This window comes from Nelusetta ayraudi, unplaced genomic scaffold, assembly GCF_046127955.1.
Source record: "Nelusetta ayraudi isolate G7.1 ecotype Tasmania unplaced genomic scaffold, CSIRO-AGI_Nayr_v1 ptg000009l, whole genome shotgun sequence".
Lineage (NCBI taxonomy): Eukaryota > Metazoa > Chordata > Actinopteri > Tetraodontiformes > Monacanthidae > Nelusetta > Nelusetta ayraudi.
This window is the reverse complement of record NW_027466059.1, coordinates 1684729-1708463: the sequence shown is the minus strand read 5'-3', so window position 1 is coordinate 1708463 and position 23735 is coordinate 1684729. Positions and strand designations below refer to the sequence as shown.

The 23735-nt window shown below is 45.3% G+C and overlaps 1 protein-coding gene across 4 annotated transcripts in view; it reads left to right on the top strand.

Moving 5' to 3' along the window:
* The window catches only part of wwp2 (WW domain containing E3 ubiquitin protein ligase 2), a 42408-nt gene that overhangs the window by 904 nt on the left and 17769 nt on the right, over positions 1 to 23735 (top strand). For 3 of the 4 annotated variants that reach the window (XM_076019287.1, XM_076019285.1, XM_076019286.1), the window contains exons 2-10: positions 409 to 490; positions 4055 to 4211; positions 4506 to 4627; positions 6707 to 6844; positions 13623 to 13701; positions 15568 to 15731; positions 15824 to 16103; positions 17532 to 17621; positions 22274 to 22448. In XM_076019287.1, the coding sequence (XP_075875402.1) occupies positions 421 to 490; positions 4055 to 4211; positions 4506 to 4627; positions 6707 to 6844; positions 13623 to 13701; positions 15568 to 15731; positions 15824 to 16103; positions 17532 to 17621; positions 22274 to 22448 (1275 nt within the window). In that variant the 5' untranslated portion in view covers positions 409 to 420. Of the gene's footprint in view, positions 1 to 408; positions 491 to 4054; positions 4212 to 4505; positions 4628 to 6706; positions 6845 to 13622; positions 13702 to 15567; positions 15732 to 15823; positions 16104 to 17531; positions 17622 to 22273; positions 22449 to 23735 lie in introns of those variants that run through there. The other variant, XM_076019288.1, reaches the window with a different exon arrangement.

Genomic DNA, 23735 nt, shown 5'->3' with positions numbered 1-23735 from the left:
AGTTCTGCTGGCCAGATCACGGGATGCAGCACCTTCACAAGAAGAGTTCATACCTTTCACTGATGCACTAGACTAGAGTCTCTTCCATTATTCACTGCGGTGGTACAGAGAAGCTGTCGGTTTTTGTTACGTTTCTAACTTGTGCTATCTATGAATGTCTATCGTCCTTGCACTTGCCTTTGGTATTCTGTCCATTGAGCTACATCTCTGACTTTGCTCAAGGTGATGTTGACGGTGGGTGAAGGGACGACAGACCGGTTAGTTGGGCGAAGCTGCTGCTAGGAAGGCCTGGTAATATGTTGTGGTTAATTGATAGTGTTGCCAGTGTGTTGTAATATTGTGTGTGTGTGTGTGTGTGTGTGTGTGTGTGTGTGTGTGTGTGTGTGTGTGTGTGTGTGTGTGTTTCAGAGCTGTGAGGTCATGGCAGCTGCCAGTGTAAACAGACCTGGCGGTCTCCAGACCATCGAGAAGTCTCAGTTGATCTTAAAAGGTAACTCTTTTTTTTTTTCATTTTATTATAATTTATGAACAGGAAAGCATATCTGAAACTACATTGATGTTTTTTCTGATGTCCCACAAGGTCTCAACATGCTTTTACAGTCTGTGATGACATTGTTAATGTTATGAGCTGTTTTTTTAAGGGACTTTATGAGACTGAAAACTGTACACATGTAGTTTCAATTGGGTCTCATGACAGTAGATTAACATACAGTAAATTACACTTATTGGGTCTTTAAAGATATATCATTTATCATCTCTGTAAATTTTTGTGTGTGCCTCTTTTAAATCTGTACGTCTACACAGGGCAGTTAATCAGCAAAATACCACATTTTACATATATTATCAATTTATTAAATAATAATAACAACAATAACAATATTTTTTTTAAACTCCTATCATAAAACATCTTAATATTGTAAAAATACAGTTAAAACCGGTAAAAAATAATGACAGTGATATTAATTTTGCATTCAAAGTAATCATTAGACATGGTTGTAAACTTCAACTGCTTACGTGGCTACTCTCCTTGTGCGAAGAGTGCAGTTCTATTATTGTCACATCAGTTATACAACTGCTTGACTTTGCAGCACATCTGCCCTGTACTCCACTGTCCGTCAACACATTCTGGGCGCGTTTTGGGGGCGCAGTGCAGCGCAGCGCAGCTCCACCAGACTGCTGGAGTCGCGGCGCTGATGATGTACTGCTGCGATTAAAAGGATTCCCACATGATTGTGTAGTATAACACAATCGACTTTAAACAGAGTTACACAACCAGCAAGAGGCCTGTGTTGCCAGTTTGAGCAGCAGAAGAAGCACTGAGCTACTGATCAGTCTGTGCTTTTTTTTTTTTAGATTTTAGTGCATTTATGGAAGTGGAAGTGCATTACTTCGAATTAAATACCCAAAATGATTATTAATTTAATGTTTGTTTAAAAGATACCCAACAGTATTAAAATTAATTATGTGCTGAGTTGGATTGAAAAGAAATTCTCAGTTCAATTAGTTGAGCTATTTATTTTTATTATGTTGTAATTGTCCCAATCATGAAGCAATTATGTGTCATTACTAGGATTTCAGTAACATTCACATGATCACAATTTTTCTTTTTTTTTCTTTTCTTTTTTTGCCTTATCATCCGACCCTAATTGACATTGAATATTTTCTCATTGTACCCATTTGCCTGCTAGAGAGCTCTCACACTGCCCTTGCCAACGTCATGTTCTTTTATAATGAGCCTCGTGTTAACAGTGGCTGGAGATCTTTTCTTTCTTTTTTTGCCAAATTGGAAAAAGAGAGTTTTTTTGTGGCCTCAGCTGCCCTCCTGATCCTGGCAAGCCCCAGCACTTTTTTTTTTTTTTTTTTTTTTTTGGCTGACGTTTTTTTAACAACCCCTGTGCGCCATTCATCGGGATCTGTTTATGCTGTGACTCACCTCCTCATTTACTTTGCACCCGCCTCCCTCACTCAGTCACAAACCTGTCTTCTGATGCATCCACGTCCAACATCGCCATATCACTTCTCCCTTGTGCCTCCCTTGTGCCTCAGAGGGCTGCGGACGAATCGGCATCACTGTTTGTCCAGATGTTTATGAGCTCTCGAGATCGCCAGCCCATGTCAGCCAGCGCTGCCGGCGCTTGCGGCTGCTCCGTGACATGAAGGGCAAGCAGACGGAGGCCTATTTCTTTTTCGTTAACCTTGCCATCGTTTATTCATCCGTCCGCTCACGTCTGACAAAGCAGCCAAGCACCACTGGAGTGTGCGCGCCCCTTCGTACGCCAGCAGTGATTCGCAATGAACACATCTGCTCTCATGTGACGGACACATGCTGAAACAAGAGTCTCGGCAGTCTGTCAAGAATTTAAAGCCGCTAAGTCTGTCTGGGTTCAGCCGTAGACCGCAGTTCCTCATAATTTTGACGAAAATTGGCAAAGAGGCTGCTGGACAGGGTGACGCAGTTCAACTGCGTTCAGGAGGAACTCATCAGAAGGCGACTAATTGGTCACGAGGTGCATTAATTGTAGTTAATTGTGGCTGTTAAAGACTTGCAGCCTCCGAATTCCCCCAAGAGTGAACAAAGGTTTAAAGTAAAAAAATGTCGCAGAAGGACGGCGACGTCGCTGATGTCGCTGTTGAAAAAAAAAAAAAAGTCCTTGAAGGTTTTAGCAGAGCTGCTCTTCCGATGTAGAGCAACTTATTTTTTCCACCAGAGGGCAGTGTTTGTTTCTCTTCGTACTTCCAGCAAGTTTAGTTCTGAACTAATATTTTTACAGACATTATTTCAGTATATTTGGTCAACCCAAAACGAAACAGGTTATTTGTGTATGTCATACTTACTATGTATTTCCTGTTTAAGTATATGAGTATACGTCATACTTACTTTATTGAAAATTATTTTTGACAACCTTCACAACCTTTATGTAACTACATTTATATTACATATAGCGCACTGTAGAAAAACATAAGCAGTTGCCAAAATGACATCTTAAGTGAACCACATTGCCAATTGAAATGTGAAGAAAACACATTGGGATTGCAAGCCTCAACTGGTGCTTTGCAATAATTCTGTCTAATCGTCTGGCATGCAATGCATCTTATTACCAGCGGTAATCTTTTTATGCATGTATTGACACCTTGGACAAAAAGATTTCAAGTTCATAAGATGTAAAGATTTCTAAATGAAAAACCTAAATTCCGATGGAAGAGATGGAACGCACGCGAGCACAGTTCATGTCTTCAGAGGTCACTGGGTCCACTAACGTGTTGTATCATTGAGTATTGATGCAACTGCGGTGTCCCCTTTTGAATAACTTCAATTGCAGGTCTTGACCCTGTTTTAGGCAGACGTAGCTTCGCAGAGGAGCGTAGGCAGATTATTATTTCGGCACAATATTGGACAAGGTGTTTTTGGTATGAAAGCTAAACCAAACAGAAATATGTTTCTGCCTTGAGGGCAGAGAGTTTGTAACCTGGCTGAACCTTCTAATTGGCTGTAGCACTGCCAAATAGTCCAATATTTAAACAACATTTGTTATGAAAAAAAAAATGAATATGCATCATTTATCGTCTCTTTCAAATGCGCCACCGCACCATTTACAAAACATCAGCAGGCAGTAAAATAAAATAAAAAAAGCTATTTTTCCTTCAGTGAGCTCATTGTATTCCCTTGGATGTGGCGACTCAAAGTGGGGTCGTTTTTGAAAGTGAAAAAGTGATGTGGGAGATAATCCCAGCCAATAAAAGCTCCAACCGTGCGGTGAGGGAACATGACCCCCAAGCACTCTGGGTTTGGATGCTTAATTGTCGGTGGTTAGTCGACACCAAAGGCAGCGCGTTTTAATATCTTCGAGTTCTCCCGCAACACACTTTATTTGTTCTCTCCTCACTGTCACGTTGGCTTTTAATTCTCGTTTATCTGGGAACGCATTCCCAACAATCATTTCTGTTTTTTGTTTTGTTGTTTTGTTTTTTTTTCAGTTCAAAAAGTCTATGGTTTTCTCATTTTGACTCTCCGGCGAACGACAATGTCAAATGTAATGTGACTCTCATCACTCAGTGGTTTCCGCCAAGCCCCAGTCTCCCAAGCTGCCGAGCCGTCACTCCCGCCTCAGCTCCTTCGTGGAGGTGACTGCAGACGGGCTGAGCAGCGAAACCAAAAAAACGGGCAAGCGCAGCGGACACCAGGAGCTGCAGTGGAACGAAGACCTCACCCTGTGAGAGCCTGCGAACATGCATTCTTGCACACAGTCATGGACGTCGACAATTCTTTAGACAATTCTTTAGACAATTCTGTCGATTAGATGATAAACATCCTCCATTTTCTGCTGTGATTGTTTTGTTTCTTTTAACGGATGAAGGCAGAAGGTTCAAAACCTCAGTGTTTTAACTACAATATAGTGACTGTTTCCAGACGTTGTGAAAGCCGTCGGTAAACACACATGCATAAATAAACAGCATTCAGCTGTTAAATGTAGCTCATCAAATGTTTCTTTCTTTGTGCCCGGCAGCAATGTGACGCCTCAGAGCCGTTTGGATCTGAAACTGTGGAGCTGCCACACGCTGAGGAAGGAGCTGCTGGGCTGCGCCACCATAGACCTGCTGGACACCCTGCGCACGCACGATGGCAAAAGTAAGCACTTGGCCCGACGGAGTCCCCAAAGCAAGAAGTGATCGAACTTTGTCTTAACCGGAGGTTCAGGGTCGCTCAGTCTGAATGGGATTCATTCATATTTGATCAGATTTGAGCTTTGAGAAAATCTTAAAAGGAAATCAAGTCGGTCATGTGAACGTAGCCTCAGTGGGTCGTCCAATATTGACCAATGGGATGTAACGCTCCTCTTGCACGGTGTCTGTAACAGGGCTGCGTGTGCTCGCCTCAGAGGTGAAGCTCTTGCGTTAGAATAGCTCAGCACTTCCTGTCTTCTGGCCCAAGCAGCTCATGACACAACATGTGTTCACCTGTTTGTATTGATGCCAAGCCGCACTGAAGCCTGCTGTTCACTGGAAAAGTCCTCCCCCAGTAAAACGCCCAAAGCCAGACACGCTGAGGTCAATGTATTTATTTGTTTGTTTATTTATTTACTTACTTATTTATTTATTTAAAAGGGACAGTGCATATTACTGAACATGTAAATGTAAATATGCTAGCAGTCCCTGAACATGACAATGACAAATACAAATAAAAGATACAAAAAATTAACAATACGATAGAAGAATTAGACACTAACAAAGTAACAAATAATATTAAGAGGACACATAAAAGCTCAAAAATCAGTGCCGACAGATCTGGATTCTGGACACTTTTTTAGATTGACTTTAAAAGTGTCAAATGTGTTACAGTCTCTTAATGGAGCTGGAATCTCATTCCAGACCTCTGTACCTTTAAATGATAACACCAGATTACTGATTAGGAGGTTGTTACTCCATGTGAAACTGCACAGTCACCTCCAGTGGAGGCTCTGGCTGTTCTCCCACTGGTGCTGGATCTTAACATCATGAACAAGTCCATGCACAGGATCTTACATACAGAGCAAGCAAGTTTAAAACTATTTAAATTGAGCAAAGCTTAAAATATTGTTGTTTTTTTTGTGGAGAATAGTGCAGCGATGGAAGGAAAAAAAGATTTCTCATCCAGTTCTTTGACAGCTTTTTTTGAAGAGAGATTCTATGGGTTTTATCGTACTTCGGCTCGCCAGTGACCAGTTGGTGATACAATATTCTAAGCTGTCGGCACAGTGGCCGTAAATCCTGAAGGATGAGGTTTTCCCTTTCAACATAAAGCGTTGCCGTTAATGATCTATATAACCACATTATGAGAGGGAAGTTTATGTCTGTCGTCCTTTCTTCACACTTTACTGACAGCCTATAAATGTGTTTATTTACCTGTTCATAAAGACCACCAGGAGGCAGGTTTTATTGATTTATTCTACACCGGCATTCTAATCGTGACCTCAGTGACAGCGTCAAACAACTGACTGACTGCAATTTTGTGATACTTATATGGCTGTGCATTTTTTTTTCTTCACATGGGTCACAGTAAAATGAAATTAAGTCTGCGAGATTGTGACACTGCTGTGGTTATAATAGTGATAGTTATCTGCAGTATGTTTTCACATTCCTCCCAAAAGCCTGATGGATGTCGTTTGGAGCCATCTCATTATTCACTTGTGGTTAACACGCTGACATCAGAACAAAACTTTTCCATGTGACCAGCACCGGCGAGCATCCTGCATTGGATGGGACCTAGCAGTATGATTTTGGGTACTGTCCTCTAGAGGGCCTCGTTACCACGACCCTGTTCAAAAAGAACACGCAACAAGTTTTGCCGCTCATTTTTCACCTTGGCACAGCAGCCCGTGTTGTTTTTCACAATCTTAACAGTTTTCAGCGTTGAGTTAACGCCGACGAGGCACATCTGCTTCCACAGCAGTCATATAAATTGGATAACGCTCAGCCATTGGTTAGCTTTCGTTGGACTAATAATACGCGCGCACATGTCTGAGCGGGGTGGCGCCTCATTCTTTCCCAGTCTTTTAATGGCAACGAGGGATTGCCCCATTTCCTTCTCCTCACCCCCTTATTCTCCCCCTTAAATGCCAGCCTCGTGTTGTTCTTGACTTTCTTTCTCTCTCTCTACTACTACCAAGTGGTCTTCGCTTCATCTGCTGTCACTCCGCCTCTCCCCCCCCCCCCCCCCCCCCCCCACTAGTGGAGAACGTGCAGCTGAGTCTGGTGTTGCAGACGGAGAACAAAGGATCGGTTGTGGCGGGAGGCGAGCTCAACGTCTGTCTGGACGGCATGGTTGTTGATCTGGGCTCGCTGCCCAATGGCAGCACGGCAGCAGACAGTGAGTCCCGCCTTTACCACACGCACACGCACAAGCGCACGCGCACGTGCACACACACACACGCAGAACGAGAAGAGAGAAGTCAAAAAGCTAAATGGACAAAGAGGGTCTCACACCGAGGCACCTATACATCTGTTTTCATAGTAGTGAATTTCACCATTGGTGGAAGGAAGAAGAAGAAAAAATATCTCAGTGAGCATGTTTACAAGAACAGAATAATCAGATTTTTTTTTTCCAGAGTCCAGATTTTGGTCTTGACTAGGGATGTTAACAATTAATCGATTAGCGGTTAATTGTCGATTAAAAATTTAATCGATTAAATCATATTAAATTAGTTGCAATTTTTTTACACGGGTAGTTAACATCATTATGACAGTGTAGTGGCAAGAAAGAGCAATTCACCTGTAGATACCGTGATGGTAATAATATACCTAAAACAAGTTACTTTTAATCAACTTAAAAAAAAAATTTTGTGACCCATTAGAAGTCAAAATTGTTAATCGATTGATAAGGTCAATCAACTAACGATTAATGAATTAATCGATCATTTGCATCCCTAGTCTTGACAATATTCCGCATTACATGATATACTTAATAGTGTGATATATTTTAGCTCTGCAGGGGTTTTTCCCGTTTCCATTTGTTATTTGTCATTTGTACATGTTGTGACATTGTGACACACAGTAGTTGGCCAGTTGTCTTAATTTGGTTCTTTGTGTCCCATTCAAAGAAATGAGTTTGCTTTTTATGCCTTCCTTTGGTTTGTTTTTGTTGTTTTTTTTGCGTTACAATACGACGACAACACTTCACATGCTTCACACGCTTCACACGCTCGACAATGGGAGACGAGACGGCGAGGGAGTGGACTTGCTGCACACAAGGCATCCGCCACAAATTGGAGCGAATGCTGAAAAGAAAGAAAAAAAACAAACAAACATGGAAAAACCGTCTCTCAGGATTATTCCTCGCAATCAGCATGTTTATATGTCGCAGAAAAACTAATGGAGATCAGCGAACCGTGAACATGATCTAAACTCGGTTATTATTTCACCACTACTTTGCATTCCAATGTGTGTAAAAAAAATAATATATACAATGGAGTATTCAGAATAAGGCACCAATTGTGGTTTCAAACAAGATGTCAGACTTCATGCAAGGCAACACACGAGAACTCAGAGTCACTCCAGAAGGTCTAAAGGGGGGGCGGGGAATTATGACGATATAAAAAAGTTGGCCGTATTGAAATATGAGGTATTCATCCTCAGCGAACATATACTGGAACTGGACACACGCACGCACACACGCACACGCACAGCTTTCCCACAGAAATCCAGACAGCTTATTAGTAAAGAACACACCGCAATATTAAGCCTTTTTCTCCTCCTCTCACTCTCACTTTCCCTTCCTGTCTCTCTCTCGCTCTCTCTTAAATCTTTGTCAATATTGCCAACAACCACATGACCACCACTTGCTCCGATTGCCAAAAGTTTTGCATTGTGTCAGCGGCAGCGTTCAGACAGTCGGTTCGTACCCACCGGCCTTTGTTTCCAAAGACGCTCCGGTTATTAAAGACCTTCTTTGCATGGTAATTGAATTTAGTTCAACCTAATTGATAGCTGGCCTCAAAGGCAGCTTCACTCCGCAGTGAATGTTATATACAGCTGCGCTCGAAACTGCTGAATCTCCAAGGATTACGTGGTTGCTGATTTTTGTGTCCCCTAAAAACTAACTGCATATGAGGCTTTCAGCAGTTTACCACGCACAATAGTTGTGGCTCATGCCTTACTATGATAAATTCTTTGTAATCTGACATTTAGAAAAAAACAACATGACTTGACTGCATGAAAAGCGTAATCTTCAACTGCAACACGCAGGGTTTTATGCAAGATTTACCGACGTCTGCAAACAGCAATATGAGTCTGTAAAAGATGTCAGTGAAATCTACCCCCCAAAAAACACATTTTTTGTGAGTCAGTGTTTGTTGCGATGTCACAAAGGACACAGATGCTTCTCTGTAGCTGCAGGTGTTTCTGACCGCACTGTCAGGCCGCTGCATGGGGCACCTATGCTAGGCTTTTTTCGATCGGATGTGGCGACGTGGCTAAGCCAAGAAAGAAACAAAAACGTTGACGATTTGACGCTTTATAAATAAACGTTCATTGATTGACACATAGGCGTTGCGAGACATTTGCGTGGTTAAATGTACAGACTTAGAAAACAGGAGGTTTGATGAAGTCGGAAACAAAAAAAGAGGTTTGACGTTTAACACAACACGGCTTGGATGTTTTCTTATTGCGCTCTCTACACAATTGAACGCATCTTTAGATCAGGGAGTTATTCGATAACGGAAAAGCAAATCAAGTTCCTTTCATTTGTCTTTAAATGTTAGCCCGGCACTTCTGTCCATACTGACAGCGGTAAACGCAGTTTACATAAGAATTAATGTGAGTCTGTACTTTGTGTGTGTGTGTGTGTGTGTGTGTTTCCTTTACATCATCAAAGACCCTTTTAAAGAATTTGGGTAATGTGTTTAAAAAAATAAAAGACCCAGGTGTTTTTTTTTTAATCCTGTTGAAATAACGTGTCAGGAATTAGGAACTGAGAACAGCTGTTTTTACTCTCCCACGCCGCCTTAAAGCTGTTTGAATTCAATGAACTTCAGCACCGGCGTTATCACACTCTAGCGCACATTTCAATTTAATTGAGCCGCTATAAAATAATGTTTAGCTAGCGGGACAAATGTCGCGCTCCTGTATGCTACAGCTCTCTTGCAAGTACCTAATGTCTCTTTCATGAACACTCATTTGCAAAACTGAATTTAAAACATTTCTACATCCACGTATCTACAAACACAAACACACGCATGCACACAAGGCTTTTCATAGAGGGACACACAGAGCCCGCAGTGTGCTCTGCTGAATGGACACAGGGCCAGCAGTAAAGATTTAGCCTTGGAAGTTCCTCTATGGCTGCGCAACTGTATGTCTTTCTGACTGTCTAGGTATAAACCATGAGGTCAGGAGCTGCGTTATAGGCATCCATCCTCTAACGTATAATTTTTATTGATGTACAGTGAGGCTTATTTACCCGGTGTTGAACAGCACAAAGCTCTTCTCTCTCTGTCTACAGGCTGTATGCACCTCATACAGCCACTGAAGCATGTATCTCTTGCCTTATAGTGAACTCCCCAGAAATGAGAAAATACGTCTGTTGTCCCTCCGCACTTGTGACATGCTCTATCTAGTTCTACAAATTGCTCTTGTGATGTCACAAAGGGTAGCATCACCTCTCAGGTGTTAGTGACATTGACATTGTCCCAGCTCGGGTGTCCTCTGCGACTGTCTGGGCTGCTGACTTGCTGGCGAGCTGTTTTGCCAAAGGCTGGCAACAGTGGGCTAAATTTTCACTTTTCTTCCAATCAATAAAGTTTTTTTTTTTTTCATTTTTTATATAAATTGATTTTTTGAGATTACGCCATGACAGTCTGGGGTTAAAAAAAAGAAGAAAAAAAAGTGTGTAATACCACATCTTTAGGATTCAACCAAGCCAGGGGAGACCGCAGCACGTACTTCTTCTGTTTGATGTTTTAATTGGTCAAAGGTTAAACACGAAATGAGCCAAGTTCAGCCTCCTACTTTTCCCCTATTGACTTGTCACTTGAAGGTTTCTTCCTCTAACCCTCTAGCACACACACACGCACGCACGCACGCGTGCGCGTGCATAATCACAGGCATCAGGATCGCTTTTGTCTAATTTGCTTCTTGCAGTTGCGCAATTGAACCTTATTGCTTGCAGCTCAGCAGTCACAATTGCCTCCTGTGATTCACGACGTTCTGGAGAGGAGAGGGGTGGACTGTTGGACTGCATCACCAGAGTGTGTGTGTGTGTGTGTCAAAGCGCCCCCCTTTTAAAAACCACACTCTTGAATAGGGCCACTCGTCTTTGTACGAGTGGCTTTTTTTTTTTTTTAACGGCCTTGTGCCTGTCAATGCAGGCATGTGTCTTACTGGGCCGCGTGTGTGTGTGTGTGTGTGTGTGTGTGTGTGTGTGTGTGTGTGTGTGTGTGTGTGTGTGTGTGTGTGTGTGTGTGTGTGTGTGTGTGTGTGTGTGTGTGTGTGTGTGTGTGTGAAGTGCACATGTACATATGTTTTACATTCTGCCGTTTGTGTGCGCCGGCATATGCGCCCTGTCCTGAGTGCATAAAGGTGGGAGTGTGTTGCCTGCCGGAGGTGTTAAGGCGCCCTGTGTTCCCGCTCTGAACGCGCCTCTGTTAGTTCGGAGGTTTTACTCATTTCCCCTGGCAGCTTTTCTGACGCGCTCGCGCACTCACACTCACTCACGCACGCACGCACACACACACTCGCAGCGGGGTCTATAAACAAGCCATAGCATTGAAGAGAGAGTAGGGACAAGCCGTGGTGGAGAGAGATCCAACCGCTGGCACGCTGTGGAGGCTCGGGTGCTTACATAGACGCTCTGATTGTACCGAACTTCCCATCAGACAGAGGCAGAAAAAAAAAACCCCCAAAAAACCAGATGAGCCACAACCCAAACACGCGACGTATCCACAGATACACACGGCTGACTCTCATTCATCATCCTGGACACATCACGCTCCGCTCATTAATGTACTGCACGACCGAATAAGCCTTTTGTCACAGCAGATGGCAGCCGTGTTATCGTGTCTTTTTGGATCTTTTTTTTGTGAATTGTTATGTTGCAAACGTGCAGAGATTGTTTATGTACATGAGGTGGATTTGACCCCTTTTTAGTAAACACAGGGTTGTTTTTTGTCTTTAATGCAAAGCCTAACGTGCACAATAAATGTGTTTTTTCTTTTTTAGACTATTTTATTTTCAGTTACATATATATATATACCGGTATATACATATGCAATATTTACACAAAAAGGAGCCAGTATATTGTCTTTTTATGGTGAAGAGCTCAATAAATCTCTCTCACTGATTCAGATTTCCATGACACTGTAACACATTTCTTGGCTACTCACAGAGCAATTTCTATGAATTTGAGTTGCGTTTTGTTCAGCTAGCCACCAACACTTGCTACGTTCCCCAGTTGGCACAATTCAGAGTCCACTGGAACTTTAACTCCAGTGATCTTGGTTCAAGTGAATGTGTTTTTTCTTGCTTTTATTGCTAATCCGCCTTTTTGTTGCAGTCATAATATCCGCAAAATGTCAGGCAGGTCGTAACTAAAAAAATACTCCTAAATCAGATTTTAAACTGATTGTCTGTCTGGCTCTGAACTACTCACTACTTTCTTATCTGCTCCAGCTCCAAAACATTCACTCCTATAAAATAAGCTCTTTGTGATGTCACAGATACCTCTCCAGAGTTGGCGACAATAGTGCTCATTCTGCTCTTTTAGACAGCTACCCTCTTGACATCCCCTCGCAAGCATATGGAAAGTCCAACAAATCATCAGGTTTAGCAAGAAGCTAAAAGAAAGTAGCTGTTAAAATAACCAATACGGCAAAATTACTCATATACAGTTTGTTTTGACTCGAGTGGCGCAGTCTGGCCATCCTGTCGAACTCCTCACTTTGAAGTTTTGCAGACAAAAACAGTTCACAGAAACAGCAGACGGGATTAACCCGCCTGTGAAAATAATTGCTTCACCTTCTGAGCATTATGTAGCGCTATGCGACAAGAGCGCTTTAAAATTTAAAGCAGCCGCTGAGCCGACGTGTGCCCCCTTTTTTGTTTTTGGTGCAGTTGTTAGTTGTTGTTGACGTGTTTTTGTCAAGTTAGGAAGTTTTATTTTGGAAACGCACAGACACATGGCAGGCTGGCAATTAAGAGCGGGAAGGAGGAGTGGGGGGGGGGCGGCGGCGATGAACTGAATGGCGAGCGGGCCGTGACACAATGATTTCTCCTCAAGGCCACTGTTTATTTTCCTGCGTGTCGTCCACCAGGTCTGCGCACAAGAAGCCCTTTCATTGCAACAAAACAGACCTGTGTGTGTGTGTGTGTGTGTGTGTGTGTGTGTGTGTGTGTGTGTGTGTGTGTGTGTGTGTGTGTGTGTGTGTGTGTGTGTGTACGCGCACGCGCACGCGCATTTGTGTGTATGCACGTTTGCGTGCACGCGCGGTTTGTGCTAACGCGTGTGTATGCATGTGCAGAGCTCACAGAGCGAGTGAGTCACTGAGGGATCACCTGTTTGCGCACAGTCAGAGGCTTTCGGGCCGCAGGACGTAAAAGTCCAAGTCGGTGTTAATGCAAAGCATGTTGCAGGCCCGTAGTCACACGTTCACATATGCCAGCACGGCTGCACGCACACACACACTCAGATTCACAAGAAAAGACTACACAGTTCACACAGTTCATACAAGGATGAATGTTCTCAATTAAGCCACCAACTCCAGCTTCAGCTCCAACGCACACATGTTTCAGCCGTACATGGATTTGATTATTTCTCCCATTTTTTTCATAAACACGTTGAAACCTAAATCTTGCTATAAGGGACTGTCTGCTGGCCCAGTCCGGGGGCCTCATTTGTAACACTCAGCCCGGGGGGGGGGGAGGAACGTTCCAATCCATATCATCTCTTCTTCTTTTTTTCCCCTTTTTACTCAGACGTAACACTTCCCTCTTAGCTCCAAACACAGCAGAATTGCTGCAAACATTTGCAAAGAATGACCTATAGCGTTCTGCTGATTTTATTGTGGGCGTCACACATGTAAAGTTAGTTATGTTGTAGTTGCGGTTTGGCTTCATCTTCTGTATCCTCACGCCGATTGTGTTCCGTCTGTTTGCAGAGATGCTGCAGTCTGACAGGCCCAACTTGAGGAGGACGCAGAGTGAGGAGACCCCCAATACAGCAGTGTCTCGCAACAGGTACACACACACACACACACACACACACACACACACACACACACACACACACACACACACACACGTCAGTGTTTATGCTCTTCCAAGCACCACTATTGCGCATCAAAGGGAGACAAGGACTATTTATACACTGGGGCAGGGGGACACAGGTGAGAGCAATCAAGGGCAGGGCTGACAAGAGGACACAGGTGAAAGACATCAAAAAATAAACACAGGAAGTAAAACTAAGGACGCTGACAACAGAATAAACAGATTTCAAAATAAAGCAGGAAATACACAGAACATGACAACTGCACAGTTGCAGGTTCAGTTACGAATGGAAGAATAACAACGAACAGTTGCATAGTCATGAATATTTAGCAATCAGTCTACCACTGGACCCTCCTCCCCTTTGGCGACCCCCGAACAAGCCCCCCACCAACACACACCCACATACAGACACACACACACACACACTCACTCACTCACTCACTCACTCACTCACTCACTCACTCACTCATTCATTCACTCACTCACTCACTCACTCACTTAATTGGATTTCTCTCTCCAATGCAAACAAAATCAAAGATAGTAACACCACACACACTCTTATATAACCACGTTCTAAGCATCTCCGCTAGCTTTAATTGTCTTTAGGCTGGAGCCATGCATTGGAGCCATCCTAAAGAATGTCGTAACGACTGGACGATAAAACTCTCGCTCTGAAACACCGTCCGCAAAGATCCCATGCGGGATCCGTGAGCTGGCGGCGCAATTTGCAATCGAAAACAAACAGACGGACGGCGTCACGGGCGGCCCCGCGCCAGGACATTCGGCTGAGGGCCCCCCGTCAGCGCAGCGCCAGCATGTAATTCCCCCCGCCGAGTGCGGTCTGAGACGCCGCTCTCGACCGCCTCGAACAGTGCTGCAATAATAAATGATGGCGCGGAGTGCATTTGTTTCAAAGCTCTTGTGGCGGGACGCGCATTGGGGTCAGATGGTATTTCCCTCCAAACATTGTGGGGGGGCATCGCACACAAGTTCAGCCAGGAGGCCAAACCGCCGCCGCCGCCACTGTCATGGAGAAGCAGAAGTCAACATTATCATCATCATCATCATCATCCAGCTCTGTGAGAGCAGAGCAGGAGGAAGAGGCAGAGAGGAGAGCAGAACGCCGTCTCCAGGAGCTTGGAAACACACACACACACACACACACACACACACACACACACACACACACACACACACACACACAAACACTCCAAACGACACAATCACACTGGACAGCGTCAAATCAATGCTTCCTTCCTCCGCCGCTGTTCTCCTTATTGTATTGTATCCGTCTTTTTGTGTTGACGGCTGCCCAGGCCGGGTCTCCGCATTCCTCAGACCTGCATTAAAGGCAAAGTTCTATTTAATCTCAGGAAACTATCAAGAGTTTTCAGCAGAAAAGTTGCCTGCACAACACGTTTGTTCGTCTTTTGCGCGTGGACCCGTGCACGTTCCGCCCGGTTTACTCTCCACTTGGTCTTAAATCATAAGACCTTACATATGTATGTAAGACATACAGTGCAAAGCTGATCAGAATCAGCTTTATTGGCCAGGTTTGTACATGCCAAACAAGGATTTTGACTCCGTTCTTCTCTCTATTCTACTAATTAGGTTAAAACAGAATACAGAATAAGTAAAAAGTAAGGGTAAACAAGTAAACAATGTGCAACCGGAAGTATAAATAAGCTATAAACAGTGTGCAAGTCGTTGCCAGATGCCAGAGTAAGCAGTTAAAGACCATTAATGACTGACAAAAGTGTAACAGACACACTTCTATCCTGCACAGTGAGGACAAAATGGTCACATTCCCACTCTTAACTCCCTTTCATTCAACAGGAGTAACCGTCACTCGGTCGGGGGTTCCCAGGGTGGCTCCCCGGGGTGCTCCAGAGTGGACTCGCTGACCAACGGGGATCTGAGCGAGGAGCAGAGCCCGGCGTCGGCGCCCTCGGCCCGCAGTCGCTCCTCCAAGACTCACGGCAGCCCAGGAAACAGTGCAGGTATCAGTCAAGACCAAGTAATAGCACATTTGGGTGTTTTAATAGTGGAAATGGAGCTGGAACACAGCGAAAACGTTTCATCTTTGTTGCAGACAAGGTCGAGCTCACGTCCAACGGGGTGGAGAACAGTCGCTGGGCCGTCGCCCGTCACCCGCCTGCCCCCTCCTCCCCGTCGGGCCGATCCCCGGCTGCCAGCAGCAGCGGCAGCAGTCCCTCCCCAGGTCAGGATGCCCTGGGCCTGGCTGCGCCCGCCGAGCCCAGCTCCACTGGCACCGCCACTGCCACGGCCGGTGCGGAACAGACCGGCGGCGGCAACGGCGGCAGCAGCAGCGCCACCACCACCGAGTCCGGCACCGAGTCGCTTCCAGCTGGGTAAGAGGCGGCGCGTCGCCCTGTTGCAATCTGAAAAGATACTTTGTCTTCTACAAAACCACCCACATTTGAATTAATGCGGTGTGATATGGTGAATTTGCTGCGTTTTCTGTGAAATAAACTCTGAAACTGATTGAAGACCAAAATACAGATTTTAATCTGAAGTTCAGGAGAACTTTGGTCATTTAATGCCATTAAATTTCAAGGTTCAAAGGAGTCTTTATTATCTCCAAGGGGCAAATTGTTTTATAGCCAGTAGTCACATAAAACAATGAACCACAATCACAAAGTAATACATTGTACAGCACAGAAGACAACACTAAAAAGGTTGTTAACTTCTCCGTTGCCCGCCTTGTTTGGTTCAGAGTGAAGCCGTCCAAGCTGTGGGTTACTATGAGTGCGAGGTTCCAGAAGTTATGAATGTTTTCTGCAGCTGAAGGACTCTGACAAACAGTCAAGCACACAGTCACGGACACAAGCGATCCATACAGAGAATTCTCTTGTCCACTATTTAGATCCTTTTTTTTTTTTATCTTCATGAACACATTCAGTAATGAAATGGAGCTTTGTTGCTTTCAAGCCACTCTCAGTTATGTTTTTAAAGTTAAAAATCCCCCCAAAAAAATCAATCGGTGAGAAAGATTTATGGAGCGCTTCACCATCGAAAGACAAAATCAGTCGGGGTTTTCTCAGCACAGAGGTGATGAAACGTCCATAAAAACAGCAATACAGCATCCTGAATAACACAATAATCCTCAAAATCACGAGTTTGTGCTGTTAAAAATCCTTCAGCACCTCTTCGCTGGTCGTCAAACTCCATTGTTTGGAGGGACCGTCAACCTTTAGGGGGAGGGTTTATGGAGACACGATTTTTCATCATCACAGCAGAGATGATAACGACAGATCGATAACAACGCGGTTATTTTTAGATGGACTCAGCCGCTAATGGTCAATTCATCTGAGGTCCATCAGTAGGAAGAGAGTCATCAATTATGGTAAAAGAGGCTGAATAGGCTCCGTGTGCTGTAATAGTTGAGGGAAATCAGTTTTAATGAATGATCATAAAGCTGAAATGTCACACGGCTGCATGGCGTGAACAGTGACGGGTGTGAGCGTTCAAAGTTGACCTGACTTCTTTCTGACAAGCCAGCCGCATGTTTCTCCCTGAGTGAAATGCAGAGACATTTCTGTTCAGAAGTGATAAACTTCATCATCTCAAGGCTGTTAATCGCACTGAAAACCTTTGTTTACGACCAGTTACCTCATCTGGCGAAGATATATTTTAGAGTGCTCAGCGTTCCTTCGCGTCAGCTTTACTGCTCCCCCTTCAAGGTCACTGAGCGCGACGCACTTTATCCTCCAGAACAAATTCTCGCATTTTCGTGACTGCCTGCAATCCATTGCTTCTCTTTCTCTCTGGCTGTGCAGCTGGGAGCAGAGGGTGTTGCCTCATGGGAGAGTGTACTATGTGGACCACAACACCAAAACCACAACCTGGGAGAGACCACTGCCACCGGGGTACGCCTAAAGCATTTTGGGTTCTGCATGTGTGTGTGTGTGTGTGTGTGTGTGTGTGTGTGTGTGTGTGTGTGTGTGTGTGTGTGTGTGTGTGTGTGTGTGTGTGTGTGTGTGTGTGTGTGTGTGTGTGCGCGCGTGTCTGTGTGTTTTCTGCGTAAATAAATTGTGTCATTTTGCCTCGCGTTACCGTTTCCAAAGAAAATGAACGTTAACTGCTGTAAAGTAATTCAATTTTTCCATATTAAAATGGAATTGCTATTAAGTGTTTAGCTTCAACCTCAAAGGGCATTTTTCACAGAGCTCTATTGGCCAGGCTCTTCTCAATGATGTGTAAAAGACAAACCATGAAATTGAGTTGTGACTCAGTTTTCTTCTGAGCTGCGTTCATATCTTAGATTTAACTGACTCGAGTGGGCCGCTGCTTGGAAGCTGCACACATATACCGCTTTGAACACACGCGGCCACGTTCATGCGGCATGTTGTTCTGCTCTCGTCCCTTGTGACGCATCGATTCTGCGCGTACGCCCTCTCGCAAAGTCCAGCTATTGCACAACGACGCCTTCGGACGCTGAAACGCGGAGGCACGACGCGTGTTTTTAGACAGTCGACGGCCCGATTTTGAGTTTGTGCGCGCTGCATTTCAACGCGTCAAGTTTTGGAACTCTCGGCCGGATAAACACGGGCCAAATCCAGCCGATCCGACTCCAAACATCTCCGTCTAGTTTTGCGCGTGAACTTCCCGAGTGTTCAGCGCGGGACGGGGCTGCCAGACCCGGGGCTGCTTGTTTCTTGCGTTTGTTTGTTTGAAGGAGTCGGTTCTCGGATGTAACTCGAGGCTCTGCCAGTGGTCCCAAATCACCCTGTTTGTGCCTTCACAATCAGGATCTGGTTTCCCCCCACCCCCCCGCCTTGTGTAAAGTTCCTATGAAGGCTGATCCAGGGTCCCGCCCCCCATCTCACTCCCCCTTTCTGATTTTTTTTTCACCAAATTTTTTTTTTTCTTTCTCTCGTTTCTTTGGGTGTGTGTGTGACTAGGTGACAGAGAGAAAGGAGCAGTTGCTTGCTTTTTAAAGAAAAGGTCACACACACACCCGCCCCCCCATGTCAGTTTTTCCATGCGGCGGGGGCTCGCAGAACAAAAGTCCTTTCTTTAGCGCCACATGTACTTCCATCCACCGCCGGGGTTGGCAGCCCGCCGGTGTGGCCCTTCAGAGGATCAATTAGCCAACTAATACCAGCTCGCTGTTCCACATGCAGATCTCGGGCTAGAGCAGCGGCGGGGGGACTCTTGGCGAGGCCGCTGCCGCCGCCACTCAGTCTTTATCGCGTCGAAGAAGACCCTCGCTCGGAAAACCGATGCGTCCCCTCCTTGACTTCCTGCGAGGTCGCCCCGACAAAGTTACAGTAAAATAAACCAGAGGCAATTTTTGTGTTTATTCCTCCAGAATGGGAACAGCTGCAGCAAACCTCAGCGCAGCCAAGAGCCTCCTTGCAGAAAACATTTTCTGCGGCCAGACTCTCGGTCTGAAGCGAAGAGCTCTTAATACTGTCACAGCTCAGTTAGGAGGACTCGGCTCTGTGTTTTCTAGTCGTGGACTCACGGCGGCTCTTTTGTCGTTTGGCGACGCCGACACCGGGACGGCGGAACGATAGAAAATGATGGAGCTTGAAACGCTGCCATTACCTGCAATTGCGGTGGGCATGGCCCGAAGCATCATGTTGCTCATTTGAACGTCCTCCCAGTCCTCTTCCATCCCCGGGAAGTAAATCTCTTCATACAGACAGCACCATTGGTTTCAGTCCGATCATGATTTGCAAAACAGCTTTCTGGCAAAAAAAAAACAAAAAAACCTCCAGAGGAGCCAAGCACGCGAGGTCGCGACTTTGTCTGCAACTGAATTCTGTTCAGGCAAAATCAGCTTTAATGATGAAGTGAAAAAACACACAGAGCGCGACTCTGTGTTTGCGGTGAGGTTTGAAAAAGTTTCTTCCGAGCGTTCAGAGTGCAGTGTGGCATTCAAGGACAACTGTCAATTTTGCACACTTGGATCAGACAAACGCTCTGTGACGACTGTAACGTCGATGTCGAGGACGAGTTCCAGCGTTTTATTGCCCTTTGTACCACGAGTTGCACCAGAAGTTGTTTGATACAGTAGGTGTAAAACCCTTGATTTGATGTGGCTGAATGGTGCAGACAGACTACAACAAGCAAGGTATTCGCCCTTGCTGAAGATTTAGAGGAAGCCTGGGCCAAGAGAACCAAAAGTACATTTAGGTCAGACATTAAGTCTGTTGTTCTTTTATTTTATTTCCTCCTTTATTTATTTATTAACCTACAGTGAATTGTGCCGTCATCTACAGGAAGTGAATGTTCTAATTTATTACAGTTTTTATGAACTTAGAATCCTGAAAGGGAATGGGTCCTATTTTCATTCATTCATTCTTGCTCTACACAGGTACATTGCATTGCAGTAAACCGAATCATGTTTTTCGTGTGTTGCCGTGACTCACCCTCGCCCCCCCCGGTTGCCTCACAAGATTTGGGCTGAATGTGCGGCTCGGGACAAATTTGCATCCTCGCTGCAGGAGGAACCACAGAGGCCCAAACCAGCTCCGTATGTGGTCCGTAGTAATCGGATCCTCGCCGCGACCCCACTGTGTCTTTGGGGTGCGTTCACATCTGCCGCCGGGAGCTGTTGTCGGAGAACGGATAGTAACCCGGGTCTCTTTGGATCTTCGGCTTATTGGCGGCGGCTGTCGGCCCCGTGATGAATGATGTGCGGGGAGACGCGCTCCGTCATCTTCGCCAACCCCCCCCCTTCCGACGGCTGGATCCCGCCGAGCCCCGGACGTTTGCAGCGGCAGAAAATAGACGGAGCAGACAGATAATGACACAACCTGTTTTTGAAGAGTTAAAGCCGGATAGCAGAACTAAGTAGAGGCTCGGAGCCGGGGCGCTGTGGGCTCCGGGGATTTTCCCCGGCTCCAGTAAATAACTAGCTAGTGCTAATATCAGAGAGGGGAGCAGTGTTTTTCCTGCCCTTTTAAAGGATGCCCGCAGGCTTAGCGGTCGCAGGGACTAACCCTCAACCAAATAACTGCCAGTGTTTGCAGTCATCTTCACTACCAGTGTGTCCTGGAGCCTCGCAGGAACTCAAAGTGAACGTGAACTCTGGCCGCAGAGGGTCAGAGAGAATTTTTTTTTATCAGTCAGTTTTAGGGGCCTCTCTCTGCATTCAGATTATTTTGAGTTGATCGTGCGCGGACTGTTATCAGAGATCAGAGTTCCCCGCAGAGTCGCTGAATGTTTCGGCAGAAAGCTAAAAGAAGGGAGAAGCTTAAAAAAAAAAATCCAGGCATGTTGTTTATAGAACAAACGAATACGTAACAGAATAGTTTTGGATCCATCGGGTTATGTCTTAGTGGAAGACAAAAATGTTTTCTATGTGGGTTTCTACTGTACTTTACAACGAGCTTTACACAAGTTTGGAGAACCACTTTTGAAAAAGTTTTCAACGCTAAAATTTGAGACAAACTCACTCACAAAGGTTAAAGGTTACACGAGCAGGGTGTGGGTTTCCAAAGTTCCTCAGCGTCAGTCTCGGCGTGTTTGCGTTTGCACACGGAAGCCGCCGTTGTTTTCTCTCCCCAAATTCTGCAGCGCTGAAGTCAGAGATATGAGAATAGCAGCGGCGTGAGCTCAGGGGAACGGCTCTTTGTCGCGGCCGAGCGGCTGTATCTCGCTCCGCGTCCAGAGCCCCTCATCTCACGGGAAGAACAGGATGTGCGCAGGGCCCTGAGTAATGCCGCTGGCAATCACCGACACAGGCAGACTGCCGGACACACACGCACGCACGCACGCACGCGCACACACCGCAAGTCATGGCTACTGTCAGTCAGAAACATGACGTTCATGCCGCCGCAGCTGCCTTTAAAGCTGAATGAGTGGTGGGAGCTGAAGCCAAACCGTCGATGACTCCGCCCCCCAAAAATCCTTCTGGCTTTTCTGCCGCTGAATGCTGCTTTTTAGTTGTTTTGTCATCATTTAGATCATTTAGACTAAGAGATTTATTGAAATCCTAGTTGTTTCTGGTTTGTGATCATGTCAGGAATAGTTTGGTGTAACCATCACTTCCTCCTTTTCTTCTTCTTCTTCTGATATTCAAATGTTGTTCTTTCTTTCTTTCCTTTTGTTTTTTTTAGTTATCAATCTATGTTAGCGTCTGTGTATGTATGAGTGTGTATGTGCATATTTTCTTTCATCTACTTTCATACAAAAATAACAACCATACCTTTCTTTTAATTGTGTCCCAGTGAAGAAATTGTTATAAAATTGGGGTCTTCTCCTTCTTCTCCTTCTCCTTCTCCTTCTCCTCCTCCTCCTCCTCTCCTTCTTCTTCTTGCCTGCTTCTTTTTCCGTCCCTTCGCTCCCTCTGTTTTGTCTCTCCTCCTCCCACTGTTTTCTTTCCTTTTCTCGTCTTTGTTTCTTCTGCCTTATCTCTATAAAATGAGCGCTCCGACTACCAGCCGCGACAGGTTTTTTTTATACCTCCGCCCACTCTTGGTGCTCACAAAAGATGTTGCTTTAAATCTCAACCCCTCTCTTTCTCTCCCTCCCTCCCTCCCTCTGCGGCGCCCCCCCAACCCTCCAGCTGGGAGAAGAGGGTGGACCAGAGGGGCAGGTACTACTACGTGGACCACAACACCAGGACCACCACGTGGCAGCGGCCCACGGCCGAGTCCGTGCGTAACTACCAGCAGTGGCAGAGCCAGCGGAACCAGCTGCAGGGCGCCATGCACCAGTTCAGCCAGCGCTTCCTCTACCAGGTACCTCCTCACGCTACCAACCTGACGCGCAGTGTGTTCACATCACGCGCCCGCCTGCAAAAGGGAGAAGAAAAAAAAAATCACTTGAAAGGTGACTCGATCAGTGGTTCTCAACTGATGGAGTCTCACAAGCCACATTTTTTTTCCTTATCGTGAATTTTTTCCACAAAAATAAATCGCTCACCCACTTTCCATCATGTCTAGTAAATAAATTATTGAATTGAAATGTGTGTTCTGCAAAATAAATGGCCAACATTTTCTATCAGTCAAAAGTTTGGACGCATACTTCAAACTTATTTTCTTTCATGTTCATGACTATTTACATTGTAGATTGTCACTCAAGGCATCAAAACTATGAATGAACACATATGGAATATGTATTGAACAAAAAAGTGTGAAATAACTCGGAACAAGTTTTATATTTTAGATCAGCGGTCCCCAACCACCGGGCCGCGGACCGGCGCCGGTCTGTGGGGTCATTTGGTACTGGGCCGGACAGAAAGAATAATTAATTTCTGTTAAATTAATCCCGTTTGATTCATTATCTGAGTCTGAACAATTTTATTTTGAAAAATTACTGGATTCTCTCCGTTACGTCCATCTAACACTCAACTCTTCAAGGCGCTTGTCTCGGTCACCTGATACGTTGCCGCGAGTTTAAACCCACAAGTTAGCAAGCTCGCAAGCAACATGAGTGTCGATCGCCATCTCCTCCACCTCCACCCCACCTCCTAAATAAAGAGTTATTGTCCAGTTCGGATTAAACTCCCCTGCACTGCAGCCGCTGTCGCTAACTAGCACGCAGGAACTTCCTGTAAACCTACACCACGCTTCAAGCGCCGGCCTGTTTCTGGTGGAAGGACACTGATTGGTCGCCGGTCGGTCCCTCGAGTGGCTGCACACGATATGCCGCTTAGCAGCAGTGGTGAAATATCACCATTGTCACAATGGCCCAGACTAGAGTATTCTGGAGGTCTGAGGTTTCTGTTTATTGCAGCCAAGGAGAGTGAGTCAAAACTCACAGGCTGAATCCTGAGTCACAGACTCTGTGTTTCCTCCCTGCAGTTCCACACATGGACGTGATGACTCTTAACTCCTGCGGGGGCTCTTTAGCGTAGAAGACGCCTTTTCTGCCACCGTTCTCAATGTTGTCAGAGTCCGGGTTTTTATGTCGGTTAACTGGCACTCGGCTCGAGCCAAATGTTGTCGCGTAAAGGGCAAATCCTCCATCGCAGGTTGGTGAATATTTACATCTGCTGAACTTAATTACACTCCGGTGTCCAAAGT